The 24,928-nt window shown below is 40.7% G+C and overlaps 1 protein-coding gene across 2 annotated transcripts in view; it reads left to right on the top strand.

The window, feature by feature from the left end:
- mllt3 (MLLT3 super elongation complex subunit) overlaps positions 1-24,928 on the top strand; it is a 130,029-nt gene that overhangs the window by 74,588 nt on the left and 30,513 nt on the right. For both annotated transcript variants that reach the window (XM_033017837.1, XM_033017838.1), the window contains exon 5: positions 3,348-3,917. In XM_033017837.1, the coding sequence (XP_032873728.1) occupies positions 3,348-3,917 (570 nt within the window). The remainder of the gene's footprint in view (positions 1-3,347; positions 3,918-24,928) is intronic.

Below are 24,928 nucleotides of genomic sequence, written 5' to 3' on the forward strand. Positions count from 1 at the left end.
CTCTCTCTCTCCTCTCTCCCCCGCTCTCCCTCCCCTCTCTCCACCTTTCTTTCTCTCACCTCTCTCTCCCTCCCACCTCACTCTCCTCCCTCTCTCTCCCCTCTCTCTCACTCTCTCTCTCCCCCCCTCTCTTCCACTCTCTCTCCTCTCAACCCCCCCCCCTCTATCTCTCCCCTATCTCTCCCCTCCCCCTCTCTCCCCTCTCTCTCTCTCCTTTGTCTCTCCCTCTCTGTCTCCCTCTCTCTCCTCTCACCCCCCTCTCTCTCCCCTTCCCTCTCTCTTCTCTCTCCCTCCCTCCCCTCTTTCTCCCCCTCCCCTTTCTCTTTCCCCTCTCTTCCTCCCACCTCACTCTCCCCCTCTCTCTTGTCCCCTCTCTCCCCTCCCCTCTCTCTCTCTCTCTCTCTCTCCCCTCTCTCTTTCCCCTCTCTCTCCCTCCCCCACTCTCTCTCTCTCGCTCTCTCTCTCTCCCCCTCTCTTTCTTCTTCTCTCTCTCTCCCCCTCTCCCTCTCTCTCTCCCCCTCTCTTTCTCCCTCCCTCTCTATTTCCCTCTCCTCTCTCCTCTCTCTCCTCTCTCTTACCTCTCTCCCCTCTCTCTCCCCCTCTCTCCCTCCCACCTCACTCTCCCCTTTGCTCTCTCCCACTCTCTTTCTCCTCTGTCTCTATTGCCTCTTTCTCTTTGCCCCACCCTCTCTCCCTTTCCCCGTTTCTCTCTTTCCCCCTCTCTCCCTCTTCCCCTCTCTCTTTTACCACCTCTCTCTCCCCCTCTCTTTCTTCCCTCTTTCTTCCCTCTTTCTTCCCTCTCTCATCCCTCTTTCCCCCTCTCTTCCCCCTCTCTCCCTCACCCCCTCTCTCACTCCCCCCCTCTCTCACCCCCCCCTCTTCCACCTCACTCCTCCCTCTCTCTCTCTCCCCCTCTCCCTCTCTCTCTCCCTATCTCTCTCCTCTCCCTCTCCTTATCTCTCTCCCTCCCCTCTCTCTCTCTTCTCTCCCCCTCTCTCTCCTCGCTCTCCCCCCCCCCCTTCCCTCTCCCTCTCCCTCTTCTCTCTCCCCTTGGGTCTCTCTCCTCTCACCCCCTCTATCTCTCCCCCCCACTCCCCCCATCTCCATGTCTCCTTCCCCTCTCTCTCCGCCTCCCTTTGAGAGTCTCTGTCCCATCGGCAATGAGACTCTCACGGCAGCGGCACAATGCTTCCGACGCCTCTGACGGCCCGGGACTCTTGCAATGCTCCATGGCCGGAGCTGCAGCGAGCGACTCGCCAGCCCGGCAAACACTCGCCAGCGCCGGTTCCCCGCATCTGTCCCCGCCGCTGGATCTGCTTCCATCCCTCCCTCAGCCCCGGCTCTCCAACACCCGCGGCCCATGCAGTTTATCTGAGTTTTGAAATTTTCATTGATCACAGAATTTCTCACGACAGCGTGAGAAATTTGTGATCAGCGTGAGGGCGTGATAATTTGTTCAAATGTGTGATTCTCACGCTCAAAGCGTGAGAGTTGGCAGCCGTGCACATATGAAGTGAATCTGCCTCATCAGCTCTGCAGTCCTGCTTTCATTAAACTCTATTGAGACTGGTGGCAGATGAAGGGTTTGGATCTGCTGCAATCTGATGTAAATTATGTTCCATCCTTGCACCCTTTAGTACCTGGGTGTGGAAGTCTGGAAATGGCTGATGTGCACATCATAACCAACCAGTGGTTCCCTGCAGAAGTTCCTGAGCCGTTGGCTCTATCAAGCCCTTTATGGCACTGAAGACCATTAAGAGTATTATGGTCTTTAGATGCTTGGTGAAAAATACTGAAAGCATTTATAAGGCCTGTTATTGAAATGTGCCATTAAAGTAGAGAAAATTGCTTTTATTCGAGCTGTTTCATTTAAAGCTTGCAGCAAGCTTTAATGGACTCGTAGCTAAATGATAAGTTTATTATCTGTGATTTATATTAAATAGGAAACAAAAGTAATTATGTACTCTTAGGTGATCTATTTTCCAAGCAAAACATCTGCATTTGTGCCAATTGAATTGTTCAACTTGATGTGCTACCCAGAAATGAACATGCTGGATCTTGGCCATTGTAACTTTATCTTCTGATAAATTAAAATCTAAATTATATTGCAGGCATTAAGTTTCTGTATGGATGAGGTTTCAAGGGAATCAATTAAGAATTGGCCAGCAAGGATGATGTGATCATTTTTGTATCTTTTCCAAAGTTGTTGGGATTTTTTTTCATTTTAAATCGTTCCATATACCAATTGAAATTAATTTAATATGTTTGTGACTGACCCATCAACATTTATACCTTAAAGTTGTTGCACAAAACCAGTGTAAAATATTTATCCTTGTAAATTTTATTACGCCTCTTTGTACCTTTGAGGTGCAAAGGGACTACTTCTCTTTTTTATAATTTGGTTTTTAAATGCTGTATGCCATCAAAAAAAAGTCTCCATTTTCACTTTTTAACAATCCATTATCATGTTGTTATAATAGTCTTGGATTTTTATTAGAAACCCTAGTACTGTGCAACAACTGCTTTCAATGTGTGTGGTCTGATGGTTTATTACCCAAAGGATACTATTCAGGGGTGTCACTAAGATTTAAAAGCCTTGAGATCTGGGATGAGGTGGTGATGGAGGCTGGTACTGAAAAGTCGACATTTTTCCACAGATCTTTGAACAGATGTGAAATGTGCAGAAACAATTTTAAGACAACAGTTGTGGAAGGTCTAGAGTGTAATTACATGGATTTAATGCACCTGATGATCTAAGTTGCAAAAATGTTCATATTAATATTTTCACTTTTCAAAAAGAAATTTAGCATGATGATTAGCTGTTAACCTCTCTTAGTGATTAGCCTCTTTTCCTACAGCTATTTTTGGAAAAAGTAACTGACTTCATATTGAATAACCAATCAATTTCCTCCCCATATTCTTTAGGAATGCAATTACCCATAAGACATTACAGTCCAGCTGTTGCATTTTAAAGTTATCTGTTGAAATGTTATCATTGGTAATTATGCTGGACAAGAAATCTGTATGGGTTTTAATTGTCTACCAGAGCATGTTAGTCGAAGGAACTAACTTGTGCTGACTATCTTTCACTGGAAAGCAGTCCCAGTGTACTCTTCCCTGTGAGCATTTATCTTCTTTATGGTTAATTAAATATTGTGGATACTTACCATTGATATCTGCTTAAAGTCCTGAATGAGTAGGAATATGGTGAGACTTTATCTCTATATATCAGATGTTGAAGATCCAATTGTAGCCCTTTTGCTGCATCCTCATTACTCAGCATATATTTTGTTTTCCAAATCTTTCATTGAAAGGGATGACTATTTTTCCCCCTTTCTACTTCGCAGGATCCAAATAAGAGCAGCTCTAACAGTTTCTCCAAGTCGCACAAATCCACGAAAGAGCACAAAGATAAACCATCTAAAGACTCAAAAGAGCACAAAAGTGCCTTCAAAGAACTTTCCAGGGAACACAGTAAAACGTCCAAAGAGCCTTCAAAGAAACCCAAAGAAAACAAACCACTAAAAGATGAGAAAACTGTTCCTAAGACAGCATTTAAGGAACCAAAACCAATGTCAAAAGAGCCAAAATCATTGGAACACAGCATGGTGAGTGGAGGCATTCAGCAGGATGTTAAGGCTCCAATGAAGAGGCCTCCTAATACAGACACTGATGAACTTGTTGCTAAGAAGAAAAATAAAAGCAGCTCTGAATTTTTGTTTAAAAGCTTTTCCAGTGCCTCTGCACACCCGCTTCTTTCGGAAAAAAAACTCAATGACAGACCTCAAGTTAAAATGATAAAAATCCCAACGGAAAATGAAGTGATTGAGAAAAAGAAGCCAAGTTTGCCACCATTTGAAGATATTGTGAATCCCAATTATTCTGCAGTAGAAGATGATATATCTACTAAATCTGAGGTAGGTGCACATTTAAGATTAGAGTGGCAGCGGAGCATCTATGGCTAAATGTTAATTCCCTTAAAATGGTCAACCTAGAATTTTATATTCTATTACATCAAAATTGTTTCAAAATGTGGCGATGGTAAGTTTGATAAGGTTGATTTTTGATAAATTGAAAAATAGATGTAATACGAAACACATTATCTAGAAAAGAAATGAGAGGAGGAAGAGGAAAAAAACATGTTGGTGGATCGTGCCTGATGGTGGATCAGAGGAGCGAGTCACATCATATGTTTCTTGTCCCGCACTTGCCCGAGGGGTTGTGAGCTGCCTTCCTGAAGTGCTGTCTTGTATGGTGATGAATGTACAGCCACAGTACTTTTGAGCAGGGCAATTTCCCAGTTTTGGGCCAGCAGTGACAAAGTATTTCAGTTATGATAGTATGCATGGGAAGTATGCCTAGGAAACTAGCAGACGATGGTATCCCATGCCCCATTTCTTACCAGGAAATGAAGAGCACGTGTTTAGCAGAATTATTATTGAAAGTGATCTCTTTCAGTTGTTGCTGTAGATTGTGTGTATGTTGACAGTAGAGGTGGATGGGGTGCCAGTCAAGCAAGCAGCTTTGTGTGGTCAAATTAAATTTCGTGGCTGTTGGGATTGCACTGGTTTTGGCAAATGGAAGCTTTGGCAGCTGAGGATGGGGCTGTCAATGTTTGAGTGCATTGCATGAAATATCAGATGTTATCCTTCAGCTTCTTTGCTTGTTTTGGTGAATATATTTGCAGGAGGAATTCATTGCATGACTCTTCTTCTTGCGTATGGCGTGCACAGCCTAAAGTTGTCGGACAACTTGTACTATTTGATCTTATTTGATTGTGCACGCCAGGTTGATTGCATTCGTCGAAACGGGGCGGACCATGTGAAGGTTGCAATCTCCCACCCCATTACATGACTGATGTAATGCATTATTGTTTATTAAATTGCTCTTAATTATGTTGTTGGTATCATTGTCGAAACACTTGTCATGCATCATATTATTCAATTTAATGGTGACCGGGAGCTTAATAATGTAAAGAATGTAGGAGGGAGCAAGTAAGTGACTTAATGTTAATAGGAATAACCGTAATTCAAATGGGGGCACTTATAAACTGAGATAATGTGAGACCACACTTTGTATGAAAAGGTTTTTCTGGCTTTTTTTTGATAAATCCCAGCCGACGGATCATGTTTTCATTCCCATGAAGGGAAATGTACCAGCTTGGTATACTGCCAACAAACGTATTTTCTGCAAGTGCCCTGAGGTAAAGATGAAAAGTATTAAATGTTTCAAAGTAGTGTGGTGTGCGTGATTCAATAGAGTTTCTGAATGTAGACCTTGACACAGATAGCTTACTGATAGACAGATACATTCCAGTGACTTTTCTCTAGTCTCAGACCCTATAACTTGAGTCCTTGTGACTTTGTTGTATTAGTCATTCACCTAACTGAAATCGTGCCTGGATAAAGTGGGTGAAGTGTTTTATCCGTTCAGTGAGTTCACATTGCCATTAAATGAATTCTGGAACATGGTGTTCTTTTGCTGATTGAAGGTTTAACTCACAAGTGTAAGAATGAATTGTAAATGAGGAATTTGAACGCTTTGGGAAGTGAAATTGTGTCTGTTGCTTGAGATGGTCTTTGAGTTGGTGGGGGGGGGGGGGGAGTGGATATTAAGGGCTCCTTTCCCAACCTATCCACAAAATCAGGCATGCCAACGGGTGGGCCAAGGGTTAACTTATCAAATATGTGAGCCAGAGACATAGTTTGCAATGACTGAGCCAACTTGCAGTTTATTGCGACGGGTTTCAATGTCTGAATAACCTGCTCTGGAGAGACTGATTCATGATACCATGAGGCTTAGTTCCTCGGATTTCGGCACCCATTTCAATTTATTTGTTGGCTGAGTTTCCTAGTGCTTGGGAAACCTGGCAGGCAAATGGACTGGGAGTGGTTGGATCCTGCACTTAGTGCTTTTTAGAGAAGCCCCACTCCTTTTAACAAAGAGCTATATTCAGCCAATTTTGCTCCAAACCAGTGAACCCAAGCATACCTCCCCGTGGTCTCTTTGTTCCAGTCCTTGCCTACCACCCGTCCTTGGTGCCTGAACTACTTTGGTTGCTGTGGTTAGTTTCCCTTCTGTCCCCTCACCCGTGGCTGCAAATGCTGTGGGGTTTTTTTTTGTTGTTTGGCATTTAGCCAGCCTCTCAAACTGCTCAGCTGCTCAGGAAGGGGTTAGACTAAAATGCCAAAAATGAACTTTTCTGTCCATTATAAAAGACACAGTGCCACTATGATACTGGTGGTACTTCCCACACACCCGCAATGTTGGCATCTCTATAAAATATTAGGAGTGGGATTGTCCCAGTCTAGTTTTGGTGGGAAATCTTTTGAATCACCAAATATAATAAAACTGCTTCCAGCCAGTTACATTTATTTTTGAGCTTTAGCCTTGAATCATAGTCCCCTTTCCTTTTTAGAGGTGCACATTAATTTGTGTAGTGGTCTCTGAAGGAGTTGCTGTGGAACAAGTCATTTAAGCGCTTCATTTAATTATGAACTTACTGGCTTTGTATGTAGATGAGTCATTTGTGGTTGTATTTGGAGTGCTAACTTGAGACGAAAGCATAGTGTTTGGTTTTCAGCATCGGGCCAGGTTGAATGAGATATTCTACACAGTAATGCTCTGTAGTCTGTGGGAAATAATATCAGCTGGTCACATACCAGGAGGTACAAATTAAAAAAGGTAAAAGGTTGTTGTAAGATTTTAAAAAAGTTTAAAGGGGCAAAATATTGACAATCTTCGAAGTTCTCTGAAAATGCAACAATGAAATTTGAGTCTGAATGATGAAATAAGAAATTATAAAACATTTTACGCTAGCATGGCATAATATAAAACATTTTACGCTAGCGTGGCATATCAGCTGCAAATTTAAATGAACAATTATGTTTAATCCCTTTTTGTTAAAAATTTGTTACGTATTTGCCTATATATTCTACAGCTATACATACATATTTTGGTTCTATGCTATTCAGAATTACATGTACATTTACAAAAATAGTGAAGGAAATAACCTGAAATGGGATATCTTTTGTTAGGAAGCGCAATGTAGATAAACCATCTTTTGTCAGTATTACTTTGATCGATGGATTTCTTGTTAATTCCTTTCCCATCACACCCCACCTCTCCTGCTTTTGGTTGTAAAATTGTAGAGCTGTTGAATTTCTTTCCAAAAGGAAGGAAATTCGAGTAAAGCTGCCTATTCCACATTAGACACAGACGAAGCCTGGGAGTGGGCCATTGTCCTGTTCAAAATTTTAAACTAGCAAGGTGATCCTAGGAAGGGCACAGAGAAAATAAATAGTAATAGACGTAAGGCAAAGGATTTCTCGATCTTTTTATTTGAAGATTTGATCCAAAATGCCATCCAGAATTTGTTTCTGATTTTTGTTGTTCATGCTTAATTGGTAGTTGTAATGCTATACGAGCAATATGCTTATCTTTTTAGCAGGTGTTGCAATAGAGCACCAAATATGTAACTTTTGAAAAACTCCTAGGGGAAACGGTGGCAGAAGATGAGGATGTGTCAAATTGATTCTGGTTAATGAGTTAGATAATATGTAACGTGTAAGAGGGAACTGCAGATCCTGGTTTAAACCGAAGATAGACACAAAAAGCTGGAGTAACACAGGCAGCATCTCTGGAGAGAAGGAATGGGTGACGTTTCAGGTCGAGACCCTTCTTCAGACTGGTTACGGATAAGGGAAACGAGAGATATAGACGGTGATGTGGAGACATAAAGAACAATGAATAAAAGAAATGCAAAAAAGTAAAGATGATAAGGGAAACAGGCCATTGTAAGCGGTTTGTCCGGTGAAAATGAGAAGCTAGTGTGGCTTCTCCACATCACCGTCTATATCTCTTGTTTCCCTTATCCCTAACCAGTCTGAAGAAGGGTCTCGACCCGAAACGTCACCCATTCCTTCTCTCCAGAGATGCTGCCTGTCCTGCTGAGTTACTCCAGCTTTTTGTGTCTATCTTTGATGATATGTAACGGTTGAAACATCAAAGGAGTGATTAGACTCCTGTCTATGAGAATAAGGTTGAATGTTTTTTAACTTGAAAAGCTATAGCGAACCAAAACCATGTTTGTTCAGCTTAGTAGGCTTCCTATTTGATGATTGTTCAACTGCTGTCATTTAACATAAAATTCTAAATATGACTTCCTTCAAATTTAATTCAGTGCCTTCCCCTGCTAGACTTTCTCGCTTGATCTATTCACACAGCCTCTGATAGAGAAGAGAGACAAAAAATGCCGGTGTAACTCAGCGGGACAGGCAGCATCTCTGGAGAGAAGGTATGGCTGACGTTTCTGGTCGAGACCACGACCCGAAATGTCGCCCATTCCTTCTCTCCAGGCATGCTGCCTGTCCCGCTGCGTTGCTCCAGCATTTTGTGGCTATCTTCGGTGTAAATCAGCATCGGTTATTCCTGCCTACACACTATGACAGAGAAGACTGAGCTATTAAACATTACTAAACACTGTACTAAATGTTATTCCTTGCACTAAACGCTATTCACATCATTCCCTTGATCATGTATCTGTACACTGTGAATGGCTCAATTGTTATCATGTATCGTCTTCCCGATAACTGCTTAGCATGTCACTTTTCACCTGTACCTCTGTGCAAGTGACAATAAACTAAATTCAAACATTCCAGGCTACTGTTAAGATGGTGTGTGTGTGTGTGTGTTTTGTCTGATTCATTGACAACATGAATCATTAGTTCATAACTAGAAACTTGCAGATACTGAGGAAATGGCTACTTAACAGTTGTGTCCATGGAGAGAAGCTGATGTTTCTGGATGGAGCAAGCAGTATAACTGTTGAATAATTTCATACTTGTATCAATTTTGGAGTAAGTTTTAAGCAGAGTTTGATTATTGGACGATGAATTTCAGCCTACCAGAATTTGTTAGTTCAATCTTTAGTTTAATTCAACAAAGCTTGTGATGGTAAATCTAGCTTGCGTTTCTAGATGAATCTTATCCATTCCTTTCACGCCGTCCAGAGGAGAAACAGAATACTCCTTATTTTCAGATGTTGTATTTATTCACTAAATATTCTTCTTTCATACATTGGTACACTATCTATTCACACTTCATTTATACAGTTTAAGCAGAGGGTTTTTTCCCCACATGTATTGGATCAACAAGACTGCTCAGAATGTTTTAACTTCTATATTTCTGAACACATTGTAGTATTAATGTTAAATCGGAAGCCTCGGGTTCAAAGACAATAGAGGCAATTTCTATCTGCTGACTCTGCTTAAACGACATTTATTTTTTTGTCAGAATAATATTGAATTTCAAGACTCCCTTGGTGATTTGTGTTTCATACATTGTATATTATATTTAAAGTTTCTGCACAAAAAGCTTTAATCTGTGCTAGCTACGTTTGTAAAGAACAGTGGGCTGTACAAATGGCTCAGATGAAACCTGAATTAGAAATCTTAATTTCTCTTCTCCAGCAAGCAGCTGTATTCTTTTATAAAAGCGAGAAACCAAATTAAGACTCTAACCCTCTTTTATGCTGGATACCACCAATGTTGCACAAAAATAGAAAAGATCAAAGAAAATGAGGCAATGTGATTTTAATTGGTGACTTGGGGGCTTTGAAGGATGACGACAGGAAGTTAAATTAGAGAGGGAGCTTCCCCAGTTTGAGGTCCTGAAAAAGCATGTTGAAGAAGCATGGACATTATTTGAACATTGTGGTAAAATGAGGAAGGAGACTGGTGTTGAAAGGAGCAAGAAAGGTCTTGCGGGCACTGCGCACAGTAGCGGTGTAGTACAGGTGGGTAAATTTAAGATCAAGGAAATGATTGCCAAATCTTTTCTGCAGTACAGTTTGTTTGCATGACATAATTAAAATGGCTATTTCTACACTTCTAAATAGTTCCAAAGACACAGCTCTCTAAAGAACTAATTATTGGTGTTTGGGTTTTAAGATTAATTAGTAGGACTAGGTGTTACAATCCCTAAGATTTCACTACAATTGACATTCTTGGGTATGACCACTAGGTGAATTTGCTACCATTCAGACACATCTTCAGTTGTGTACTCAACGTCACTGGGTGTTTCGGCCTTTTATCACAAGACACCCTCAGTTGAGGCAGGCCCACCGCAGGTTGATCAGACCTGGGTGTGTGTCTTACTGTTAGCCTCTAGATGGTCACGTGGCAGCCCAGACAGCATCTTTCCTCTTCAGCCACAGCCAGTGACTGCTCCGTTCGGCGGCATTGGCAAGTTATTTTATTGCCTTCCTTTGTGCCTGCCCATTGACTCCTACTTCCCTTGGGAGCCTTGCGGTCGAACTGGCTACAAAGCCCCTGCACCCCACCTCCACTGGACATACCCTTATGCCCCTGTCCCACTTGGGAAACCTGAACGGAAACCTCTGGATACTTTGCGCCCCACCCAAGGTTTCCGTGCGGTTCCCGGAGGTTTTTGTCAGTCTCCCTACCTGCTTCCACTACCTGCAACCTCCAGCAACCACCTGCAACCTCCGGGAACCATTTTTGGTATGTTAAACAGCTCTTTCTACTCTTTTTGCAAGTTGTGCATTTCAAACTCAACCTTGAATTTCACATAAGGTGAAAGAAATTGAATAACTGAGCTTTTTCCTCCTTTGTTTTAGCAGTAATGTATCCACATTCTTTTAACACCATTCAGTTTAATATAAGATGACACCAGTAAGTGGCACCATTTTTGCAATCTCTGGTGATGTATACTGGGTGAAATCAATGCCTTTGAGCAAGTTTCACGAAAGGCTTTTATTCCCCCCCCCAACTGGTTTTGTCACATCTCAGTGGCAGAATTCAGATCTGGTTTCACGAGGGTAAACTCTCAGAAAGCAGCCGGCCCAGATGGAATCCATGGATGGGTTCTGAAATTGGGCAACAATCAACTGGCCACATTCTTTGCTGACATTTTCAGTGTATCATCTCAACAGTCTAGTGTCACCATCTGCTTCAAGGCAATCTCCATCATTCCAGACGCCAAGAAAAATAAGTGACCTGTCTCAATGACTAGCACCCAGTAGTTAACATTGATTTGAAAGATTGGCCCACATCAGCACCAGCTCCCGGGCAATGAAGACACCCTCCAATTTGCATGCATGTAACGCAGGTCTACAGAGGATGTCATGTCTCTTGCACTGCATTCAGAAATAGCTATCCTTGACAACAAAAACACTCATCTCAGGATGCTATTCACTGACTGCAGCTCAGCCTTCAACACCATAAAGCTGGCGAAGTTCAACTCTTAACTTCTGCACCTTGGTCTTGGGGCCTCAATCTGCAACTGGCTTCTGGAGTTCCTGACCGGCAGACCTCAGTCAATTAGAATTGGCCATAGCATTTCTTCCATCCTGACCCTCCTTGAGATTGGTGCTCAGTTCACTGCTCGACCCCATGAACATCCATGATTGAGTGGCCAATTATCGCAATAACTAGATTTTTTTTTGCATTCGCCAATAATACTGCCGTTATGTACAGGATCAACAACATTGATGAGACCAAGTACACAAAGGTCATCAGGAATGTTATCTCATGGTGTCCTTACAACAACCTAACCCTTAACATCAGCAAGACGAAGACTTGGTTGTTTCAGTCATACAGAACAGACATTGGCCCTCTGTGAAAAGGTTGCCTCTCTGGTTCATGTTAAATAATTACCCCCCCCCCCCCCCCCCCCCCCCCCTCGCCCCTCACCTTAAACCTATGTCTGGTTCTTAATTCCCCTATTCTGGGTAAAATATTCTGTGCATTCTATTCTCCCCATGATGTTATGCACATTTACAAGATCACACCTCAGCCTCCTGTGCTCGAAGGAATAAAATCCTATCCCTGCCAACATATAGCTCAGGCCAACAAGTACTGGTGACATCTTTGTAAATCTTTTCTACACCATTTCTAGCTAATGGCATCTTTCCTATAGCAGGGTGACCAAAACTGAACACAATACACCAAGTGTGGCCTCACCAGCATCTTGTACTGTTGTAACATGATGTCTCAATTTCTATCCTCAATTTCTTGGCTGATGAAGACCAGCATGCCAAAAGCCTCCTTCACCACCCAATCTGTCTGATGTTACTTTTACTCCTAGATCCCTTTGCTCTGCAACACACCCAAGGACACCAGCCTTCACTGTAAAGGTCCTGCCCTAGTTTGACTTCGCAGATTGTTACACATCACACCTATCTAGATTAAACTCCATTGGCCACTCCTCAGCACACTTGTTGACCTAATACAGTGGGAGAGGGGTGAACACAACACTGTCCTCATCAATGGAGCTACTGAGGAGATGGCTGATATCTTCAAGTTCCTTGGCATCCATAGCACCAGAATCCTAATCTGGTCCTCCCACACTGATGGTCTGATCAGCATTTTTACTTTCTTCAGTATCTGAGAAGATTCAGCATGCCCTTTCAAACTTCTACAGATGTGCTCTCAAAAGTATTCTGAAGTTTTGTATCTCAGCCTGGTTGGGCAACTGCTCTGCTCTTGGCCGTCTGAAGATAGGGATGAACTCGGCCCAGTCCATCACAGTCTTGTCACTTTTTTCCATCCAGTCCATCTTCATGAAGGTTGTCATTGGTGCCTGTCACCCTGGCCATTTCCTATTCTTTCTTCTACCTTCCGGAAGAAGATACAGGAGATTGAAAGCACAATTGTCCAGACCAGAGTACAGCTTCTCCTCCACTGCTGTTAAACTTGTGAACCAATCATGTTCCCAGAGGTGCTGCCACGTACTATTACTCTTATCTCCTTCGTATTCCTTATTGCACTTGAATTTTTTTGCACTACAATCTTGCCCATTCTGCTGTTTTGCACTTGTGTTTATTGTATTTAACATTGTTGTAAGTTTACTGTTTAATCTGAGCTTCATACGAATAAGCTATTTGCACCCTGTTGTATATGACTATAAACTAATCTGAATAAGAAGCTTGTTTTAAGAGAACACGGGTGATTGCTTTTGGGGTGAGTTGGAGCTGCTTAATCTTTAGCCTGGTTCCTGGCTGATCTTCACACAGTAAAGGGCAACCAGAAAGCGTAAATCCACAGAAAAAAATGCTGTCAAGAGTTTAGCTGTTCTCTTCTATCCCTGTGCTATAATTTAGCAAATGATCTCACTCTTGCCCAATCATTTTGCTGCTACAATTTTGTTTCCAAAATCTCTGAAGCAGGACTCTTGTCCACTTCAATATATTTTAGAGTTGTTTTATTCCCTGATGCACACAGAAAAATCGGCAGGAAATTGGGTGCAATGCCAGGGGTTGTTGCGGGGAGGGGGGTGGGTGTGGGATGGTGCAGCGTGCATCCCAATATTCTGCTAGCTTTATTAACCATTTTAATGAGGTGGCTGTTGAACAGCAAGGAGCAACTCTGATCTTGCGCGCTCTTGTCCTCTCCACCACTGTCTCAGTTTTGAGGGTGGAGTTCTCTTTTAAATAAAATAATTTTATTTCTTGTGATAAAGTTGACAAAAAACGAGTTCTCCACATGATCTTTGAATTGCTGCTTGCAAGAAGTTTTAGAATTTGAGTTGTGGTCTGAGGATTATTCTGTCTTGATATCACTGACTGCTCGTAGACGGAAGATCGCTGTTGCAGCTGCACAGACAGAAATGCAGCTTTTTAAGGTTGTGGCCAGGCTGTAAATGTTACGAATGACTGCAACATTGATTCTTTAATCCTCTGAAGCCAGTTACCAGATAAATAGAGGGTAGAGAAATAGAGGCGTTTTCTAATTTCCTATGCAGAGAAATTGTGCAAGCAGTTGTTAATTTCACATTTGTCCTCGTACCACATTTACTGTTACAGAGCTTTTTTTGTTTTATGCAGTTGACATTTCTGTTCTTTTGCGATTCACAGTAATATTTGTGAACAATCTAATTTGCTTTTGCTTTTCTGTAATTGCATAGTCCTAAAAACAGCATGTAGCTAATTGATCAATTTGACTGCCTTGATTTTGAATTAATTTCCTATTAATTTATCTTTTGATGGTATTAAAAACAGAGCTGACTTTTGAGTACTGGTGCAAATCTTTTAAACTACACATATAATTATATTGGTTAATATTTAAGGCAGGTTTGAAATTTTTTGTGCTTGACTGGAGTGATATAAAACTTCCACCAATTCAAGTCTTAAGTGAATGTTTTCATATCCTTTTGAATTTATTGATATATTCATGCAGGGATTTTCTTGCTCAGCAGCAGCAGCATTTAACAGTGTTAGAAATGTTTTAATAGTAATTTATTTTCACTTAATACATTACAGTTCAAGTAGATGATCTTGGAATATTTTTTTTAAATGTTTCACATTAAGGAGTGTACCATTTTACCTCTGGAAAAATATGATTTTATGCTTCAGATGTTAAAATGTTAACTAATATAGTATTTTGAGTGTTTGGCTTCACAAACCTAACTAAATCTGGTTGTATTTTCAAGTCCATGCTAGTATTGTAAATTTGTGGTTACAATTTATTTGAGTCTGAACATTTGTTTAGGTGAATATTGGCAAAAATATTCTGTTTTTTATAGTATTTCCCAATGTTGCACTTTAGAACCAAGGAATATAAATATTTTTCAAATTATAACATCTTGAAGAATTTTGCTCATTCATAAACCATTTAAGTTGTGATCTCTTGTGCATGCATAGATATGGATATCATCGGACTAAAAATAAACACTCCAGTTTTGATGTTATAAATGATAATATCTTAGACTCAGAATAGTTTTCCTCTACCAGCTTTTATCTGCTCAATCTTGGTCTCTTGCATTGAAATAAAAAATCAATCAGACCACAACCAACCCAAACTCAACTCCAACACGCACACACACGCACACGCACACACACACACACACACACACACACACACACACACACACACACACACACACACACACACACACACACACACACACACACACACACACACACACACACACACACCAAAATTGTGTCTCCGAAGGTTTTGGCCCACTTCATTAGTGCAAAAAAACTGCAACATGAGAGTAATTAGTTAATTGCAAAGTAGTTGGTCAAGAATGAATATCTTCTGATGTTTGAAATTTGTGAACCTAAAGTTATTTTTATGCAAATTGATGCGAAAGTGCTACTTGAATACACTAAATAGTTGAGTCATGAAATATTTTTTCCAATTATTTCCACATTTTGACTTTGAGATTTTATTCGATTCTAGTTCCCTTTGTAAAAGCGATCAGAATAAGATGAAGGAAAGTGCCATGATGAAACTTTCAAGATTTGTCTCTCCTTTTCATAGATTGCTGCAATAATTGCTGTAAAGCCTGTGCCGATCTCAATTCAAAATTATACAATGTGTTTGCAGACAGATTACATAGTTGCAGTAGTTACTCAACCAAGCTTTTTACAGCATAAAATTAAAAAAAAAAAATTTAAAACTCGTATTGATGTGTTCTACATGAATAGTGTGTTTTATCACTTGGACAAAATAAGATTTGTGTTGCTATATTATTCTAAAAGTGTCTACTGAGATATTGAAATATTTAAACATTCTCAACCCCTCTATTTATTGTTTTCATCTCTATCGTTCTAGGCAACAATGGTGATTCACAGTAATATTTCCCGATGATCTAATTTGCTTTTGCTTTTCTGCAAATGCATCGTCCTAAAAACAGCATGTAGCTAATTGATCAATTCGACAGCCTTGATTTGTAATTAATTTCCCTGTTGATAGTATTAAAAACGGAGCTGCCACTTGGATGCTAGTGCAGCTCTCCATGTGCTTGTGTGTCTTCAGTGGCAGAGTTTGCAATGCAGCCTGGGTATGAATCTCTTGCCGATAACAGGGCCATAAAAGCCTTTGCTATCGTTTTTTTTTGTGTCTGATTTGTTTAATTTGTGGCATGTAATCGGACTGGTCACCTTTTAGTATTGGAACCATACATGGAGAAGTAATTCCCTGTACCTGTCGCTCCAAAATTAGGTAAGAATTTGCGTGATTTAAAATGCAGCACTGGTTGGAGCGATGCTCTTCCCTCAAAACAAACTTGCAAAATGCATTGCTACAACAAGCATATTGCTGCTTACGAAGTTTTTCTGTCTGTTGAAGTAACAGCAATGACATGAAGCTTTCGTTCGCACTGACATCAAACGGTGTCCTGCAGGTGCAAGCTTTTATGATCCAGTTAACGATTAATGTGCCTTTTGTTGGCAGGAAACTTGCACGGCCACCAAAGAGTGTCATGTTTATTGCACCCCTTTTGTTTTCCTTTTGTTTCTTTCAGGAAATTGATAATTGCAGTTTCTAATTATTTCCTGTTTATATTCCTGCTTACGTGAACGATCTACGTAACAAAGAGGGTTGACAATTTTCAAGTCTAGTTGGCCCCAAATACTGCTTCAAACCTAACCATGGGCGAAGTCCAACCAGATTTAATTTAAGATTTAAAAATGATTTCCATTTTTAAATGTCGTGATTTCTTAAGTGGTGTATACTCATTAAAGTTAAACTAGAAGAACCTTCTCAAGGAGCAATGACAGTTTTATTGGTAGCTGCTGTTGGAGATTTATTGTTTTATGGTGCAAGTAGAATAATAGTGTAGTCTGTGTGAAAACCTCCTTTTTTGCCCCCACTCTTTTCCTCAAATCTCAGCCCCTTAGGTTGTAGAAACCAATTGCATCTTTTACTTTAATAGCTTTATTGTGCCCTCACTTTTTTTAAAGCAATTCATCTGGTTCTGATAACTTGATTAAAGCCTTCCTCTTCTTGAATACATTTCGGAATGCATTATGAGTTCAGGCAAAAACATTCTTAAAGTTGATGAAAACTTTCACCGTCGAGGAAGCATTAAACCTGCTTAATGAAATGGGGTAGGAAATGGTGTTCATTGTGAAGTGATCTGTTGGAAGAACAGTATTTAAAATGCCTGCATCTTTTCATCCATGCTATATTCTTACTTTCTGTGCATAAAGTCTTTGATCTCCCACAATTCTGCACCAGTGGAGGAAGTGCATGTTAGTATTCTGCATGTGAAACCAAATTATTCTCCCCCAAATTGGGTGAGTTATTCTCACACTACATGCTGAAGATTGTTAAGGGCTTGGACACACTAGAGGCAGGAAACATGTTCCCGATGTTGGGGGAGTCCAGAACCAGGGGCCATAGTTTAAGAATAAGGAGTAAGACATTTAGAACGGAGACGAGGAAACACTTTTTCTCACAGAGAGTGGTGAGTCTGTGGAATTCTCTGCCTCAGAGGGCGATGGAGGCAGGTTCTCTGAATGCTTTCAAGAGAGAGCTAGATAGGGCTCTAAAAAATAGCGGAGTCAGGGCATATGGGGAGAAGGCAGGAACGGAGTACTGATTGGGGATGATCGGCCATGATCACATTGAATGGCGTTGCTGGCTCGAAGGGCCGAATGGCCTACTCCTGCACTTATTGTCTATTGGCTTGGAAAAGTTTCAGCAGAGACTTCAGAATAAGCTTTTGCCTTTCCTTCGTTCATTTCATTGTGAGGCAGAACCGGTTCATAGCTTAAATTGATAGAGGGGAGAAAGTGGATGGTTTTATTTTAAATTACATGGCTACCTAAGTTATAAATGCAAGAAATATGCTTCCGAGTTAAGCTGAAATAGCTTTTGTTAAGTTTAGTTTTTAATCCTAGTTGTAATCTTAAACAATATTTTGTGGCCAAGGGTGACTTCCACAAAAAGGATAGAGGAAGATGCCAGTGCTTGGATCTTGGAGTGGTCATTGCGCACCCAGCTGGTTTGACAGAGCGAGGTCCAGGTCCATTGGCAAGTGGGTCCAAATGTCTGAAAACCAGACGTTACTGCCGACGTAAACACATATGTGGACACACAGATATCTATTGTGCTGGAATGACACGCGTGCACATATTAGTCAAAGATGCCACCTCATTGTTTACTCATTGGCTGCCGCATTCTCCATCTCAAATCAATTTGTATATCAAGCTCCCAGAAGTGATAATATCAAGGTTGTTATTGATAGATTTGTCACAGTAACAATTTTTAAGATGCATGTGCCAATATTGTAGATTTCTATTAGCATTGTTATTCCTCTGAAATTGGTAGTTCTGCACATAGTATTGACGCCTCGGGTGATTAATAAATATACCTTTTATAGCTTCTACAACTGTTCCAATCTTTCTTCAAACACTTTTTTCTTTTAAGCTTAACTGATAATGCAATATTATTTAAAGCTTTCTTAAAAACTACATCCTTCTAAATTGCTTTAAATTATGAACCACAACCTCCTAATAATTCATCAAAAATGATACGTTATTTTAAACCCATTTGCAATCCTTGATTTCCTCAATCCGAGCTGTTGAAGGACTCTACACTGCAATATACTTTCTCTAATGGGGTGACCAGCAAGTTGGGCAGTACTGCTAAGTAACCATTGACCGGAACAAGTTTGCTATCGCTCATTACAATAAAACTCTGATTAATAGAAATAACATCCAAAGATCCATGGATACAAAATGCTGGAGTAACTTAGCAGGACAGGCAGCATCTCTGGAGAGAAGGAATGTGTGACGTTTCAGGTCACGGCCCTCCTTCAGACTGACCAAAGATCCATGGAAGATTATTAGTTTTGATGTATTGCTTTTATGTTTTTACTTTTCTCATGGATGAAACCGTGAATTTTAACTTTTTTTACATCTGCTGTCGCCTTTTAGAGATGATAATTGGCATGACAAGTGTTTTCTGTTTCTTCACTGTTGAGCATATTTTTATGTCCCATTTTCTAATTCTGCAATGTCAATGTCTTAAGTCTTATTATATTAGTGCTTTATTATATCTTTCCTCATTTTTCTAATGGAATAAATACTTTCTGAAAACAATTAACAGATTGAACAATATCTTCATTTAAAGTTGCAGAGGGAAATCTTCGTAAAGGAGAAGTTCAACAATTTGTTTCCATTGCAAATATTATTCTACTTCTGTCCTCTGAAGGATTTCATAAATCTCATCTGTGGATATTTTTTTGTTTTCTGATCTGATTCTGTTTCTTCATTAGATTGAACCCAGAACACGACCACTTTGGAATAAAATTCAACATTTCAAAATAAAATTTGTTAGAAAGATAACCTTTTTGCCAAGAAGAGTATTATTAGCATACTTAATTTGTTTTTGCAGCACAATATATCTTCCACCTTTTCCCTTTTTAGGTGGTGCATGTGGCTCTCAATCTATGTTGGAAAAATTACATGATCCTATAAAAATCTGCTTTGAAATAACAGATATGAAGCATTAATGTGTATGTGTACTCAGTGACATGTCAGTGCGGAAGAAAAATGTGCATTAACTCTCCTGTAGTGACTTTGGAGAATAGGGTTTCATTAATTAGCTTTTACCTTTAAAATAAATTAAGTTGACAAGTATAAATAGCAGCTTGCGTGGGATCCCTTCCCTTATTTTGAGGGGCGTCTCCACCGCACCCTGCCCCCCATGTCCAGCAGCGGAAGGACCCAAGACTGTGGTCCTCCCCCACCGAGCCTTGGCGTTGGCTGCACCGAGCTTCAGTGCGTCCTGCAACACGTTCTCCTGCAGTCCGCAGCGGGCCAGTCGGCAACATTCCCTGAAGGACATCTCGCTCTGCTGGGTGGTGAACAAAGCTCAGGCAGACCAAAGAGCGTCTTGGCTGGCGGTGGGCTCCCCTCACCGCCAGCCAAGCCAGGTCTTGGTGTTTGTTGGTGAGTTCTGGCGATGAGGCATTTTGCCAGACAAGCTGGGCAGTCTGCTCTGGGAAACACGCCACCGGATCCATCGAGTCCTTTCCCTGCAGTGCCTGCAGGACGTTCCGTGCTGATCACTGCCCGATGGACATGTGGTCAAAGGTGTTGGTCCGGAAGAACCTTTCCATAAACGACAGATGGGGCGGCAATGTCCAGCTGACTGGCACATTACGTGGCATCTGCGCCAGGCCCATCCTTCGCAACACCGGGGACAGGTAGAACCTCAGCAGGTAGTGACACTTGGTGCCTTGTGTGGCCACATGAGTGGCAAGGGTGGGGGACAGATTCGTGAAATTTGAGCAATGTATATAGACTGTATTGAATGATTCGTATAGCCTCTGAAAATGTCGGATGAATTTTTTGCACGGTTCATGTCATGTATTACGCAATGGGCTAAGTGTTCGGCTGGCAACCGGAAGGTAGCTGGTTCGAATCCCGCTTGGAGTGCATACTGTTGTTGTGTCCTTGGGCAAGACACTTCACCCACCTTTGCCTGTGTGTGTCCTTGGGCAAGACACTTCACCCACCTTTGCCTGTGTGTGTGGATGTAATTATGTGAAGCACTTTGGGGTCAATGCAAGTTGACTAAAAATGTGCTATATAAATAAAGAAATTTAATTTTAATTTTATTATTACCTGAATAAAGTCTATTTTGAAATTTTATTAAAAAAGTATAAATAGCAGCTTAAAAGCACATAGAATGCACTAACCATGCCTTGGAGCGAATAATGATAAAGTCTGAAAAGAGGAATAGTACGTATAACGTGCCATCGCTGGGTATAGCTTTTTTATAACACTGGCTGTTATACAAAAGGTCTACCTCCCTGGAAATGGCAACACAAATGCATAAGGTGATAAAGAAGTTGTACAGCATTTTAGCTTTGGGGTTTTTATGGTCACATGCACCTGGGAACAATGAAACGTTTTGTTTTGCATGCTATACAAACAGATCAGATATACTATACATAAATACAATCAAGTCAAACTTAAGGACAATCGATAAAGAAAAGGGGAAGATACAGAGTGCAGACTATTGTTCTCGGCATTGTAGCACATCAGTTCCATAGACAGAGTCCAATGGCCACAGTGGATTAAAGGTGAATTGGACAGGACTCTAGCTAATGGAAGGACTGTTCAGAAGCTTGATGACAGAGGGGAAGAAACTGTTCTTGAATCTGGTGGTGCACGCTTTCAAGCTGCCAACGGAAGTTGGGAGAAGGAATGGTGGGGCACGTGTTTTATGTTTGCTGCTTTTCCAAGGCAGCAAGATTGAGTAAATGGTGGGGAATCTGATCTGTGTGATGGACAGGGCGACATCTACAACTTACTGCAATTTCTTGTGTGGTCTTGAACAGAGCTGTCCCCAAACAAAACTGTGATGTAACCTGGCAGTATGGTTTCTATGGTGCATTCATAGAAGTTTCTAAGAGTGATTGGAGATATTCTGAATTTCATCAGTCTCCTCAGGAAGTAGAGGTATTGGTATGCCTTCTTGGCTGTTGCATCAATGTGGTTGGTCCATGACAGATCGTTGATAATATTAACACCAAGGAATGAAGCTCTCAACTATTTCTACTTCGGCACCATTGATGCAGATTGGGGCTTGTACTCCACCATGCTTACTGAGGTCGATATTTAGCTCTATCAACTTGCTGACATTGAGGGAGAGAATTCTGTCCTGGCACCATGTTGCTAATTTTGCCATCTCCTTCCTCTACTCCATCTCTTTGTGATTTAACACACCACAGTGGTGTCATCTGTATTGGAGCTGGAGTTCGAGTTAAATTTGGCCTTACAGTTGTGAGTGTAAAAGGAGTGTAGTAGGAGACTGACAATGCATTCTTGTGGTGCACAGGTGTTGAGATTTATTGTGGAGAAGGTGTTAACACCTATCCTCACTGGTTATGGTCAGTGGGTCAGAATGTCAAGGATCCAGTGACAGAGGGGGGTACTGATTCCTAGGTCTAGGAGTTTGGAGATGAGTTTGAAAGGGATTATGGTGTTGAAGGCAGATCTATAATTGATCAATTAGAGCCTAATGTAGGAGTCATTGGTGTCCAGGTGTTCCAGCGATGAGGTTAGAGACAAGGAGATGATGTCTACTGTGGACCTGTTGCAACATTAAGTGAACTTCAGTGAATCAATGCTGACTTTGAGGTTGTATTTAATGTGCACTTCATGATGGTGAATATCAGAACTACTGCATAGTAGTCATTAAGGAATGTTATCTTTCTTGCCTTCATCGGTCAGGGCATTGAAGATAAAATGTGGTAAGTCATGATTTGGCTGCATTTGTGTCCAGTTCTGGTTACTACATCATAGGAAGGATGTGGGGGCTTTGGAGAGGGTGCAAAAGTGGTTTACCAGGATGTTGCTTAGAAAAGAAAATTTTAGCTATGGGGAAAAGTTAGACAAACCTAAGATTGTTTTCTCTGTAGGATGAGGGACAACGATAGAAATATGTAATATTAAGAGAGGTGCAGATTGGGTGGATAATCTTTTTCCCAGGGTGGAAATTTCAAATATGAGATGATGTGGGTTGAAGGTGAGAAGGGACAAGTATGAAGGAGATATGAAACAAATTCAGAGGGTAGTAGTTGACCAGAACACTCTGCCAGGTAAGTGATACAATAGCAACATTTACAAAGCATTTGGACAGGCACATGCACAAGCAGGGATAGAGGAATATGTACCTTGTGCAGACAGATGGCATTTGGTTTTGTTTGGCATCACAGATGGATTGGGCCTCATGGGCCAAATGTTCTACTTTGTGTTATAATGTTCTATGCACTGGGAACATTTTAAAAATAATTCCCTTGATTATTGGAAAAGCTAAAGACCAAAATTTACCCTTTGCCATATTGGATCGTCTTTGTTCTTTTGCGCAGTTTTTGAGGTATGAGTTTAAAAAACAGGATTTGAAGTTGCCAGAATTTCAAACTTTCAAAAGTAAAATTGTCAGGGAATAAATTTGGGGGTGAGGGGGAGGGGGGAGGGGGGGGGGGGGGAGATAGCTACATTCATACTTGAGTTCTCTGAGTTAATGAAAGTTCAAATATCTGAGAAGACTTAACCCATCAGAAAATTATGTGCAATATTCAGTTCCTCGCATACCCATACCATACCTAACCAAATATGTCATTGTCCCCATTGCCTCCTTATCCTAACCAACCAATTTTTTAACATATTTTAGTCTGAGCAACTTTCACAAGATGTCTCCAGCTAGATACATCATGATGAGGGAAGATTGCTCTTCACAACTTCTTTGCCAGAGATGTATATTAATTTGGTCTTTGTATCCTGTAAATAGATAGATGTAAGGAAGCCATTCAACTAAACAGCAAGTTTAGAATGGCCGGGTGGCATTATTATCTTCCTCCCTGAAGCTTTCGTATAATGCGCTTCTCCACATGTCAGAGTCATCATTAACAAGCTCCTCTGAACCAAGGATTTAAAGGTGATAAGAGAAAATTACAGAAAATGAGTTATCTATTCAAAATTACAGTAACACTTCCCATGTGAACATGGTGCATTTACACGTTTAAGCCTGTGTATCCATAACCCACAATTCACATTGTTTTTTTAATTAATGTATCTATCGTTTGAAATATAATCTATGCAAACACTTTGGTGCCATATTATTTTTTGATAGATTTACATTAAATGGAACCTTGTTGCCAAGATCTCCTGATATACCAAATGACAGTTTTTTTTAAAGGTTCAACCATCCCTAAGTGTTCTTTTTAAAACAAATAAGGGTCCGGAAGAGAGATAAGTGTTGGGTTCTGTTTTTATGAGTTCCTTAGTGGTGTCTGGCTAGCCAGAGCATGTGTTAGAGGATTGTGATTTATTGAAGACTCTTGACCATGTGTTTACTGTCAGCTAGACACCCAGACAGACAAACAGGCTGTAAATTGCATTAAGAAAAACTTCAAAGTACATCTCAATCTCCCCAGAAACCTATAGACTTAACTATGGTTTACCACCCTAGTTGGTCTTTTAGTAGCATTCTCCATTCTTTCACAATGGGCAGAGCCGGATAATGGTCTACTTTATCACCATTGCACTCTCTGATGGCTTTTGATCACCTCAAGTGCATAATCCACCTTTTCATGACAAGAACTGTAGTTATAAAATGGAAGATCTTTCAACCAATTTAGAGGAACACTCATTTATTTACAGATGGGACATAAATTAGCTAATTTCTCTTTCCCTTCATCCATTTTATTTTTTGTAAACCAGCATTCATCTTGTGTCTACCCCTTCACACAAAAGGAAAATAGATTTTGTAGAATAGTAGCTATAACCACAGAAGTCTCTCAATGGCTATTAAAGGAATAAATGATGTATTTGGTCAAAATAATCTGCTTGTTTACCTAATTTAAAATATTTTAATGTATTTGGCCAAGATTCCCTTCTAGACACATTAAACATTAAGTTGAATGAAATATAATTGAAAACATTTCTGTTTATTTTTGGAGTTGTGGAATCCTTGGTAACGGCAGTAATTTGAGTTGATTTGTCTTGAGTGGCTTGCTAAAGAATATATTTCGGAGGATGACACTGTGGTATTCTTTAGATCACCAGGAAGGCACCGAGGGAAAAGCACGTTGGAATGTTATAAATCTTGCACGAGGCCAGAGCATGAATGAGTATCTTGCTCCAAGTCCCATTAACTTGCCTGTGGGACCAGAAAATGAGTAAAACAGGAAGAAGGCGTAAGCTGGCCCCTTGACTGCAAAACGAGCATTTATTTATATTTTGGGGTGGGGGTGGGGTAGGGTAGGGTTGGTGGGTGGCGGCAGCACAAGGGAAACGAGTCCTCCTTTTGTTGCAGGATGCCTTCATGCTAATTCTGGTCCATGAACCAAATATCCAATGATTAGTCACCACAGGGTAAGTGGTCAAATGCCCCAAGTGTATGATGCCATAAATAGCACAGTCTTTGGAATAACAGCTTGTAAAACTGTCAAGAAACGCATTTAGTGCCAAAGATTGCCTCTGCTTTCTCGAGGTGTCAAAGCCAGCAGGAAGGTAATCCTTTTTCATATATAGAATCAGCAGGTAGGCTTTGTTTTTCTGAAGAGAATGCTTGCTGAATTCATCATGGGCCAAATCTTGCACAATTGCAACTTGAGCTAAACTAAAGTAACATATTTTATCCTTTCAAGGTTGGCT

Source organism: Amblyraja radiata, chromosome 3 (genome assembly GCF_010909765.2).
Source record: "Amblyraja radiata isolate CabotCenter1 chromosome 3, sAmbRad1.1.pri, whole genome shotgun sequence".
NCBI lineage: Eukaryota > Metazoa > Chordata > Chondrichthyes > Rajiformes > Rajidae > Amblyraja > Amblyraja radiata.